Consider the following 12500-nt stretch of genomic DNA (forward strand, 5'->3'; position numbering starts at 1 on the left):
CTTGTAAGCAGGAAGGACAGCATCAGATGGGGGCTCTCTGGAAACATGCCTTACAAAGTTCCCACTATGCAACACTGTGCTTAGTCCTGCAAGGGTGTTCTGAATGACCGTAATAAGGGAGAGAGATCTGGGCTGGGAGAATAGCCTCTGAATATGATTTGTGTGCAAGCAGTCAGACACATCTAACAGGTGGACAGATGATTGACACCTGTCATGAAGTGGCTGGGAGAGGCAACGTTCACTGTACTGGGTTCATCAAAGAACTCTCAGTTGCATACCAGACAGCAGCAATTCTTTCCCTAGTAATTCATCTAAGAATGCTCCCAGGGAGTCTCTGTTGTAGCAAGTGCTATGTTGAGGGCATAAATAACTAGATTTCCCTTTTCCCCATCACTGGTCATCTGGGAAAGACCTCTGCATAGACAGCAAGTCTGTTGTGGGCAGGTGTCTCCTTAGAATGACTCTTGTTTCCCCCCAGTGAATGCAGAGGAGAGAATGTCAGGGAATTAGCAATGCCTCACAGAGCAGTGCTTTGTTCCTTCTGTGCCTGAACCTGCCTGAGGCAGGGATGCAGGACCTTTGGTGGAAAGTGACAGAGTTCTATCCTACTCCTAAGGGGTTAGGTGCACTTAATCAGCTCTTTCTTCCAACAGAACGATGGTAAATTTTTTTTTTCCAACAAAAAGATCCATCAAAAGATCTAGGTTTAGGTGCTAACTCCACTATCTACAGGTTGAAGAAACTTGAGGTGGGTATTTAAATGCTATGATCTTCAAGCACCCATCTGCCCAGGTTTTTGTAAGGGCCTAAAGAGATTAAGCAGATGAAAGTGTTTTGCCAATAATATATTGCAATTTATCAATAGTCCAGACCCACTTTTTCTGATTCCCCATGGCCTTCTGACCTGCTGTGAGAGTCATCATTTTTTCCATAAAATGAGGCCTTCTATTATATACTGTGTTTCCTTATTTGAGCAAATGTTTCATATCTGATCTTGACAATGCATTGCTAAAGAGTAGAGACCATGTATCTATTCCCACTTTCCTATAGCATAGGTGATCAATAAACATTATTGATGGTGTAGAACTGTCCCACTTAGTAGGACATGGGCTTGGGAATTGGACCTGCCCCCTTACTCTTCCTAAACCATCCTTGCAGGTTGAACCCGGGACAGGAGGCAGAGAGAAAGGATCTCACATGGGAGACCGGGGTTCTGCGTCTGGCTTCATCTTTTCTCATTGGTTTCCTCAACTGTGGTAATAATGTCACCCTGGTTAACATGTCAGCTTGTTCACTGAATGCACAGTGGAGAATCTGCGAGCTATAAAGAAAATATAAAGCCCTGTTGCCAAGGGGAAGACCTTGGCTGTGGAGGCAGAGCAATTGGCCCAGTTAGGGACTGAGCCCACACTCATTAATGTAGCACCCTGGCTGCCACCAGCATACTCACCTGAGGACTTGAAGCCGCATCTGTGCCCTGGACTGAAGGCCTGGGAGCTGTTGCTGACGGGGTTGCTTGCAGTGCAGAAGTAGACATTGTCAGCCTGCTGCGGACCAAGGGTAAGGTACAGGAGGTGGGAGCTGTTGGCTGAGCTCAGCAGGTGGGTGCCCTTCTCACTCCAGGTGTAAGTCACATGGTCTCCCTTCTCCGCTGTGCAGGAGAGTATCAAGCTGCAGGTCCCATTGTCTTTCTCTTGAGTTGTGTTTAACACTTTAATTTCTGGAGTGGAGACCTGCTCTGTCAGGTGGAGGAGGAAGACGGGAGCCATCACTGAAATGAAATCCTTGGAATTCTCTCTTGACATTTTTGTTAAAACAAAGTATAGCCTAATGACACGTTTCTCTCCCTCTCTGATGGGACTTCAGTATGATTTATCTCTCGTGGCAATGATTATTTTGTATTATCTCTCTTGAGATAGAGTGGAAAAGAATTTGTGTGGGCAATACTGTTAGGACTACACTTGCCCTTCCTGGTGTGTTCTCTCTCTCTTTTCTTGGGGATTGAACCCAGAGGTTTACCACTGAGCTACATCCCCAGTCCTTTTTATTTATTTATTTTTTTGAGACAGAGTCTTGCTTAGTTGCTGATGCTGGCCTCGAAATTGCAATCCTCCTGCCTCAGCCTCCTGAGCCGAACATCAGCTCTTCCCGATGTTCTTGGTCTAGAATGTTCTCCTGTATCAGGGAGTTTGCCATCAACTAATCACTCATGGGTTTTAATTTAAGTATGACCTCCTAGTTATAAAAGCACAGGTTTTCAGTGGTAGGATTTCATCTTCTGAGGTGGCCAGAGGTGGGAGGACAAGTGTTTCTGTATGTCTTAAGGTAGGGATAGGTTCTCAATCACAGCTGTAGGCTCCATCAATCTATCCTACACTATATCCATGAAGAAATAGGCAAGGCAAAAGGGAAAGTCTTATTTATTTATAACTACTATAAGACAAGGATAGTTCTATGGTTTCACATCCATCATCCTCTTTAATCTTCTCAACAATTCTAACTCAAGGGCCAGGCATGGTGGCACATACCCTTAATTCCAGTAACTTGGGAGGCTGAGGCAGATGGATTGAAAGTTTGAGGCCAGCCTTAGCAACTTAACAAAACCTTGTCTCAAAATAAAAAAAATAAAATAAAAAAGACTGGGGCTGTAGCTCAGTGGAACAACCCCAAGGTTTAATCTCCAGGATGGTGAAAGAAAAAAAATATATATAAATATGTGTATGTGCATATATACACATATATAACCTGAGTTACAATTATTTCAATTTTATAGATGAGAAGACTGAGTCCCAGAGAAATGAGATGTCTTACATAATATTGCACAGCTTCCGGGAGGCCAAGCTAAGCTAAGATTGGAACCTGGTCTTGTCTCCAAAGTCCAGCCTCTTTCTTTGACTTGAGAAGAAGACCAGGGGTGCAGAGACCACATTTTCCTACGTAAGAATTTGATCACAAAATGGGCCAAAGCAGTAAACATAGAGGAACAAAAGGACAGTATACATGATATGTATGTTGTTTTCACGCATTATGCGTGGCCTCCATGCTCACAGGAACCTTGCTCCAGAGTCACTCTTGGAGTGGCCAGGACTCCTGGGTACCTGGTAGAGGGCTCTGGGAATTCTGTATGCCCTGTTTTCAGAAAAGGGAAGGAGGAGGTCCGGGTTTGGTTGGGGTCAGTGGTGGAGAGGGTACTGCTGCCTCTCCTCTAGACACCCGGCATTTCTTTGAATGCTGGGTAAGTGGAGCTCCCTGTTCCATCTTCAGAGAGAAGGAACTTACTTCGAAGAAGCAGGAAGGCCCCAGATGACTGTTGGGATTTTTGGGAATTCAGGTGAGTCTCTGGTTCGAAGCAATACAAACTTTGGGTGCATTCAAGAGGGTTGGTAGCTAAAGAGGCTAAAATATCCCCCGACCTTGGCTTTAGGTGAACCTGAGTTCTAGTTTAAATTCTGCAACTAAGTGACATTAGAACCAGAGCTTTCGTTTTAAAAACGAAAAAAAAAAAAAAAAAAAAAGTGCTTCTTCCATTATGTAGGTGTGATCCAGGGCACAGGGCTGAGAGAGCAGATTGTGGGCGGAATTTCAGCTCTATCAAGAACCCACGCTGCAGTGAGCCACCTACACAGACGTGTGTAAGCATGTGCAAACCACTTCTCTGGATTTCAGTGTCCCCATTAATGAATGAGAAGTCAGGTTGGACCAGTGGCATTCAGACTTTTGAAAAATCAGGAAAAATTCTTTCTTTAAATAAAATCTTATTTGCAAACCCAGAGCCTTGGGGTGCAACCCCTCCAGTCCACAGGCAGTGGAGCCCCTTTTCATTGGAAATGGGTCAAGGTGGCTAATGCCAACCAGCAACCACCAACATACAATTTGGAAAAAAAAAAAAAAGTTGTCACTTCTAAAAGCACTTCCATGAAGCACAGTTTCAATACCCCTCGGACTGGATGATCTTTGCAGTTGCTCCCAATTCTGAATACCCTTCCCCAAATTCTTGGGCCGGGGACCATCTTCCCATCATTACCATAAAGCTCCAGCTGCACACAAAATTGCCGGACCGAGATGTTTTCCTCCAGGCTCATAAAGTACCATCCCTCGCTGTCGTTCTTGCTGCCCAAGATCACCAGGCTCAGGTTTTCCAGGTGGAACTGATAGCCATCCTCCAGGTAACTTGGAGAGCCCTTCTCAGATGGATCCAGAGATACTATTTTCTTCTTGATGCTGCTTTCTGGTGACTCGGCCATGGTGACAAGGATATGAATGCTTTTGTTCATGCTTTTATTTATCCGTTCACTTGTCAGGGGCAGCACCACGTCACTTCCCAGCCGCCAGAGAATCTTTGGGCAGTTCATCACGCCCCCACCTGTGGAAGGGAGAAGAGAGTCCCTTAAGATGAGTGAGGGCCTTTGAGAATTGCATCATGTTGTGGATCAGGAATGACAGGCTGAGGTTCTCCCTACTCCTCTCGAGCTACCCCTGGGGTTGCAAGGTCTTTAGTGGTCTACAAGGACTGCCATGAGGAACCCCACTATCCTATTAATATTTCAAAAATCTCAGTGGAAATTTTTTGTGTGTGTTATGAGAATTGAACCCTGGGGCACTCCACCACTGACCTACATCCTCATCCCTTTTAATTTTTTTTAAAATTTTTATTTTGAGAGAGGGTCTCAGTAAGTTGCGGAGAATGGCCTCAGCTGGGTGATCCTCCTGCCTCAGCCTCCCCCGTTGCTGGGATTACAGGTGTGCACCACTGTGCCTGGCTCAATGGAAATCTTAAAATGACCTACAATAGAATTGTATTAACTAACAGGATCCATTTAGATTTTACAGTTAAGGTACTTAAGCCAGAAATAAGGCAAATGACTTCCCTGAAGTCACATTAGTAAGGAACTAGAATCCAGGTCTGCTCGTTTCTCTACCAGAATTCTCAATGCCATTGGGTAGGGAGGATGAAAAGTGGCAGCACTGAAAGTGGTTCTGAGCTCATGAGCCCAAGAAACCAGAGTACAGAGGCATCAGGACAAGTGACAAGGAAGACCGAAAAATCGGAGAGACTCAGAATTAGGGAGATGGTGAGTCCAGAGTCCAAACTGGAATCCTAGCTCCCCCAAAATCCCTGAGATAATTAATAAAGCTGAGGAGGGAGATATTATTTTATTCTCTTTTTCAAAAAAGCTGAGCCAACAACAAAAGAACACACACACACTCACACAAAACCAAAAACCTTTCAAACCACGGTAAGGGATCCTACTGCTGATTATTTAACACCTCCTCTCTGCTCAAACCCACAAACTGTCTTTCTCCCTCCTCTCTCACCTGATGACCTTGTTTTCTATTTCACTGGGTAAAAAGATTACAAAAAAAAAAAAAAAAAAAAAAGAAGAACTTCCATTTATTAGCATCCCAAATCAACCTTCCCACCTGGATGGATGATCTGCGTTCCTGATGAGAACTTACCCCCAGAGCTCTCACTTACGTGAAGGCTTTCTCTCCTGGAATTGCTGCACGGACTGCACTATCAGTTGTCTCCTGAGTTATTTCCTCCCGTGGACCACAGGCAAACATGTAATTTCCCTCATCTTAAAACTTCCTTCTCTAATCCCAGGTCCAGACCCAACTATTTCCTCATTTCTCTCTTTTCCTTTATAGAAGGTCCTTCCCTTCCCATTTCCCTGACCCACTGGAACCTACTACTCACTGGAACCACCTTTGTCAAGGTCACTGTCAACGGCAGGAAGCCAAGTCAGTTCTCCTTTATCTTCCCTTGGTTCTCAGGAGCCCTTGAAAGAGTTCATGGCTCCTTCCTTGAAAATACTCTCTTCGTTTGGTCCCTGGACAGCCACTTTCTATGACTTCTCTTCTATTTCATGGGTTTACCATTCTCAATTTCCTTGGTGGGAATCTTCTGCTCATCCAGACTTCTAAGTATTGAAGTGTCCCAGGGCTCAGACCTCAGACTTCTCTATCGACACTCATCCAGTTTCTCATTCAGCTCCCGAGTCTGGCATATTTCTGCAAGGCTTGCAGAGTTGCCCTTTCCAGCCCAGATCCTCTCTGTGCTCCTCACTACCTACACAGATCAGCACGTGGAGTCGGAAGGCAACTAAAACACAGCTCACATCCTCCTGATCCCATAGTTCCTTCTGCATACACTGTTATTCATCCAATTTCTCAGACAAAACAATGGAATGATCCTTGATTCCTATTTTTTCCCTCTCCCACTCCACATTCAGTTGAATAGAAAATCCTATTGGCTCTAACTTTAGAAGAAGTCTGACATCTGAGGACTTCATACCTTCTCCATCCCTACCACCATCATCACAGACTAGGTACTGCTATTATCTTCCAACTCATCTCCATAATGGACAACATCTCTTTCTCCTTCTTTCAAACTTCCAGAGCTTTTCTAGCACTCATAGAATGAAGTTCACAGTCCTTGATTGACGCAGCTTCAAAGACTCTGCATACCTGGTCCCCTGGTACTGCTCTATTTCCATTTCCTGCCCCCTGTCTCATTCTCACGACACTATGGCTCATATGTTCCTTAAACTTGCCAAGAATATGTCTTTTGTCGTTTCTCTCTGAAAATCTCTTCCCTGTGTGCCTGGATGGTTCGTTTCCTCACTTTATTTCAGAATGTTTATTTGTTTCGGTACTCAGGGTCATTTCACCACTGAGCTATATCCCCAGCCCAATTTGTTTTATTTTTTGAGATAGGGTCATTAAGTTTCTCAGGTTGACCTCAAGCTTGGAATCTTCCTGTCTCAGCCTCCTGAATTAATGGGATGATAGGAATACACCACCATACCTGGCTCTCTTAAGTCCTTACTGAAAAAATTATCTCCTGTGACCATGTATCAAAAAACAGCCCTCCCATTGCTCTTATCACTACTTGATGTTACATATGTTTATTTTGTCTCCCCCACTTAAATGCAGTTCCCTCCAGAGGAAGAACGTAGGGCCACTATTTTGGCCCTATGATCTACAGCAGTGCCAGGCACACAGTAGGTTTTTAATAAATATCTGTTCGATTTATGAATGTTTAAAAACCACACTGCCTGACTCATCTCTTAATTAGCTTCACCTAACATGTATGTAACTGAATTTAACTATAGGCTAGTGTTCATAAAAGAAGCCCGTGACTCAGAGAGAGCATAGATTGCCGTAGTTGATAAAATTAAACTGTCTGCTCCAGTAATGTGTCTACCTAGAAGAGACCCCTCCACAATCGGCTGTGGTTAAGATGAGCTGTTGGAAAATTGGGCAAACTGATCAAAATATTCTTGGTACCAAAATGCTCTGAAATTGTCACACTGTCTAGCAAAGGGCCCACCTAATATCACTAGAGATCAGTAATTGTGAAAAAAAGAAATGGCGGGCCACCTGGGGTAAAACCAGAATCAGCGTGGTTTAGATGCATAAATTGTTAATGAGAGGCAATTAGACATTTGCTCTTTGACATATTGCTAATATATTAATCCTTGAAACAGTGCTCACCCCTTTGCTGGATTAGATGAAGAAGGCTATTGTTAGGTTCTTGTTTTTATGGATACGTTGGGAAGCTTGTGGCTGTACTTAGGAATGCCGGACTGTCCAGAAAATGTGTCCTCTCTGGTGGTCACACACCTCACTTGTAGAATAGTACCAGGGAGAGAGAGTCCTCTCTTGAGTTCTGATACTTGAGAGTAATCCATGCAAGCACGGACCCCCTGAATTTGTATACAAAAAGTTGCATAGATAAATATACGTACACTTTTCTAGGAGTACGTCTATATATATGCTGTGTTTCAAAGACATCTGAGATTTTAAAAAATTAAAATCCCTGTTGATTTTTAATAACTTTTATGAGTGCCTTATAAGTACACATAGTAGAATAATGTATGATTCTAGTGTTTAAAGGAATAATGTATAATATATGGTGGAATTTATTGTCACATATTTGTCCATACATAATATGTTTTGGTCGATTTCATACTGATTGTCTCTTTAGATCAATTTCAATATGGAGCAAAGAGAAATAAGAGTTATTGTTAGTCTAAAACCATCACCCTTCATCCCCCAAATGTCTCCAGTGCACCCCTTCCTCCCTCTAACCCTGTGGACTCTGGACTAGGGAAGGGAGAGAGAAAAGGGCAGGTGCAGATGACAGGACAAGCTGGGTGGCTCACATGCATGGGGAATGGAATCAAAACTTGGCCAGGAAGAGACCGCAACACCTCACCACCCACGTAAAGAGCGATGACATAACTCCTGCACCAGGTCCGGGGTGGGGGGCGCTTGAGATCATCCCCACCCAAGCACAAGTGGAAAAATGAGTGGAGCTTTAAAGTGGTTCCTAAAGCCCTTCAAGTGGCGTCCCTGCTCCTGGAACATCCTCTTGCCTGATGAGTGAGTGTTTTCCAGTGGGTCTGTGATTCAGTCAGCCCCTGTTTACTGCAAGGGTCGGGAGGAAACATTTACAGTTGTTTACACCAACTCACTTTCCTTCACGGGTGATTCTACTGCAGAAGTACGGTGGTTCACGTGGACCCACGAAGACTGGCCTGAATGGAATCTGTAGGATTCAGCAACCCTTTCACAAGATGGGATTCTACCTGATGAGAACTCGGGGGGGGGGGGGGGGGCTGGCCCTGATACCTCCCATGTTCTTTTAACACCTTTCCATAGCATTTGGTGGTAGTGGGGGTTGGGCAGAGAAGAGACAGAACTCATTGGCCTCCCAGTTCTTTCTTATGTTACCTTTAGGCCTAGAAAGAAAAGATACATTATCTAAGGTTGCTCTTTAAACAAGTATCAGTAGAATTCTGATGAAAGAGGTTTTTTGTTTGTTTGTTTTTGGTACAGGGCATTGATCCCAGGGGTACTTTACTACTGAGTTATATTCCCAGACCTTTTGATTTTTTATTTTGAAACAGGCTCTCACTAAATTGTCCAGGTAGAGCTTGAATTTAGAATCCTCCTGCCTCAGGCTCCTGAGTTGGGATGTCATTCTTAATCAATTATAAGCTTCTAAGAGTAGGGGCTGTGTCTGTTTAACTCCCAGCTGGGACGCATCAGAAGCCCAGGGAACCCTTACTGCCCAGGTAAATCAATAAAATGGAATAGAATGAATGAATGAACAAATGGGAAGACGGACTCCAAGTTCTCCTCTCTTCACAATCAGAGTGCTTTATCTCTGTAACACCCTTAACAGGTATTGTATAGGGGAAATGATGGAGACTCTTGTCCCCACTTGCCAGGTGAAGAGGTGGTATGTGTCTTAGCTGTGAATCCTAGGTTTCAGGTAGAGCAGGTGACTTGCCATTTCCCCAAGCAACCAAACCCTTTAATTTCACATTTGCACCTCCATCTAGAATTACCTTTTTCAAGTTCCATAAAAATCCAACCTACCAGACCCAGATATTTGAAAAACAGCAACAACAACAAAACCACACTCAAGAAACTGGTAGCAATGATTGTCCCCAGCAAGAGGAATGGAAGGGAGGCCAGTCCACTCTATGCCCTTTTGTATTGTTGAAATTTTATAGATGCATATGCAACACCCTTCCAAAAAATTGGGGCACCAAAAAGTTTAATGAAAATTTGCACAATAAAAAAAGATTTCTATCCACTGTCCAAATTTCAGATCCAATACTTTCTCTATGCCGCCTAATTTTATCATGGGACCTGGATACAAAGTTTAGCTTTCTGAGTTAGGCTATGTTAACACAGAGAAATTGTTCAACTACCCCGTGACTCTCTTTCCTCATTTATGAAGTTGCAATGATGACAATAATAATAGAAATCTCATAGGTTGATGTACGAATGAAATAAATGGCTGATACACAAAGCACTTAGAACGTGCCCAGTACTTAGCAAATATACAATAAAACTGTGATTCATTCAACACACGTCTACGGATAGGCTCTGACATACCAGATGCTGTGGCTGGGGCTAAGAAAAGGCTGTGGCTGTTCCTTTTGCCTCTCTACACCTTGAACTGTGCCTACCATACCTTGTGTTCTTAATAGATTGTTGCCGAATGGAATCATCCAAAAATCAATCTACAGATAAAACCAAATAGCCCCAATGTTCTGATTTCTAGCCCAATTCTGGAGACAGGGAAGGGGGGAGGAAATCATGCAGTATTGAAGTTTTTGAGAACTAGAAGTGCCTCTATCAACATCCTGAGATAGAATGGGCCGGTGAACATTCAAGTGGGGGTAAGTTCTAGACAGGCTCTTGTCCCTCACCTCTCACCTCATGTATGTGAAGAGAGTAGGGAGGACCTGCATGGAGAAATAAAAAAAATCTCATTGGGGTAGGTTCGTCAATCATAACAAATGTACCACCCCTAGTGAGGGATGTTGGCTTTGCATATATGGGGGCAGGGGGACATGAGAACCCTATAACTTCCACTCAAATTTTGCTATGAACTAAAACTTCTCTAAAAAAAACCAAATAAACCATTTCACCAGAACTTCAACTTTTTTAAAAATTATTTTTAAAAGAATCTTATGGGAGAAATGGAAAATTCACTTTGTTGAGGGAAGGGAACATGCAGACTTTTTCAATTTTTATGATTCTGACTGGGAATTGGAAATGGAGCTGAATAGAAGTGGGGAGGGGAGTGGGTACTGATTTTAGAAGAATGAAGCTTCTTGGTTGAGTAAATCTGTCATGACTGACCTGTCCCATTTGCACACCATTTCCTTCTGGGTTTTATTGGGGTTTCACCAAAGGGTGTGAATTTAAAAATAAAAACACCCCAAAATTTTTTGAGCAGATTTCTGAAAATGGAATGCAAGGACGGAACAGCCACCCCTTGGGGAATGACTCCCCCGTGACCTCCAAAGCCTTAAGGGGAGCAGCTGACTTGAGCAAGACTGATCAGGAATCAAGAACAAAGACATAAAAATCCATCCCACAATTTAGCCCCATTACTCCCTACAGTCACCAAAAAGTATGCCAAAAATTGGTGGGGTTCCAAATGGGGTGCAAGAAGAAAGGCTTGTGTCTCTTGCGGACCACTTTCCTCATCATCAGGAAAGAAGAGCCGTGAGCCTGCTGATTCTTAGGGATGGTGGGAAAACAGCTGAGAAAGGGCTTTTTTTTTTTTTTTATCTGAGAGCCTGACAAGTGATAGATCCCATGCATGGCTCCCCCACATCCCTGGCATATCTTGGGGCTTTTCCTGGAAAAGTCCATAATGGATTTGCGGTCTTGAAAACCCCAAGCTGAAACACCCTCGGCCTCAGGATTTCCCCGCTTCCCGAATGCCAACTCCACTCCAGGCTGCCTCCCACAGTCTAACCAAAGTCCCAAGGCACGTAGGCAGAGGGAGCCTCTCACCCCACTCACGCAGATCGACATCCACTCCTGGCCTTTCTCTTTCTCAAATATCTTTTCGCATAGCCCTGGTTCCACTAAACAGAAAACAATAGCTTGCCTCGGCAGTAAGAGAACCAGAAAGGCTGGAGAAGAGCCCAGCTTCAAAAATTCTGCTGCCCAGCCCTACCCTACTGCAGAGACTCCTTTGACGTTAACCCTGAGGTTCCTGGTTTGTATTTCCCACATTCCGTAACCAGCTTTGAGCTCTAGAAATCCTGACTTCTCCCCCTCTTGCCACCTTGGAGCCTTCTCTTCCAAGAAGTAGCCACCAGTATGACCACACTGTGGTCACTATCTGTTCCCAGCCAAAGGCTTGGGATTTTCACTTCTACTCTCTTTTCCCGCTATACACCTTATTTTTCATGGGACCCTAGTTTGATTTGTCTGCTCATGCCTCTGAGGGTCCCTTTGCAGGATGGGGATGTAGGACAGATCTTCTTCCAGAACTTCATCTGTCTAACTCAATCCTGCTAGCCTGGGTTGTTTCCAGAAAGACACCCAGACAAAATCAACCATTCCACCAGAACTTCGACCTGAGCCTCTTACCCCCAGAGGGTGATTAGGAATCCAACAGGTGCCTTTGACTTAGAGCTTCGGAGGAAACGAGGATTGGTGGCAGCGAGGATTGGTGGCAACTGAGCCTTGGAACCCAAGAGCCGAGGAACTCATAATGTTCCTTCCTCTTAAAAAGAGGCAGTTGAAACCCAGAGCCAATCCCTAAGGAAAAGGCAGCTAAACCACAGTCCTCACTCAGCCCCTGCGCCTTCTCTCCATCCATAAGGTTATGCTAGTCCCCGGCAGATAACACAGGACCCCAACCCCCAAACAGACCAGCACTCACCTGTTGCGTAGCTCAGCTCAAAAGCCAGGGACAGAATTAGCAGGAGGCTCGAGGACAGGAGCCCCTTGGTATCCATCAGCTAGGGGGGGACAAAGGAAGGGGGCCCGGCCGGGAGCCCGGCAGTTGCTCAAGATGCCAGGGCAGAAACAGGCTCCGCGTCCGACAGGGCTGCTCTGCTCTCTAGTTTACGCATCAGGAACCAGGCAACTTCCTGTCTCACTGGGACTTTTTTCTGCCTGTTTCTCGAGGATTGCTCATCTCTCTGCAGGCTTTATATCACTGTGCCCTT

The 12500-nt window shown here is 44.4% G+C and overlaps 1 protein-coding gene across 1 annotated transcript in view; it reads right to left on the reverse strand.

The window, feature by feature from the left end:
* The window catches only part of Slamf1 (signaling lymphocytic activation molecule family member 1), a 36624-nt gene extending 24337 nt beyond the window's left edge, over positions 1-12287 (reverse strand). Inside the window, exons 1-3 of the mRNA XM_076861908.1 lie at positions 12212-12287; positions 4025-4363; positions 1451-1738 (exon numbers count right to left, since the gene is read on the reverse strand). Coding sequence (XP_076718023.1) covers positions 1451-1738; positions 4025-4363; positions 12212-12287 — 703 coding nt within the window. The remainder of the gene's footprint in view (positions 1-1450; positions 1739-4024; positions 4364-12211) is intronic.
* Positions 12288-12500: the final 213 nt, after the last annotated feature.

The sequence above is a fragment of the Callospermophilus lateralis genome, chromosome 7, assembly GCF_048772815.1.
Source record: "Callospermophilus lateralis isolate mCalLat2 chromosome 7, mCalLat2.hap1, whole genome shotgun sequence".
NCBI lineage: Eukaryota > Metazoa > Chordata > Mammalia > Rodentia > Sciuridae > Callospermophilus > Callospermophilus lateralis.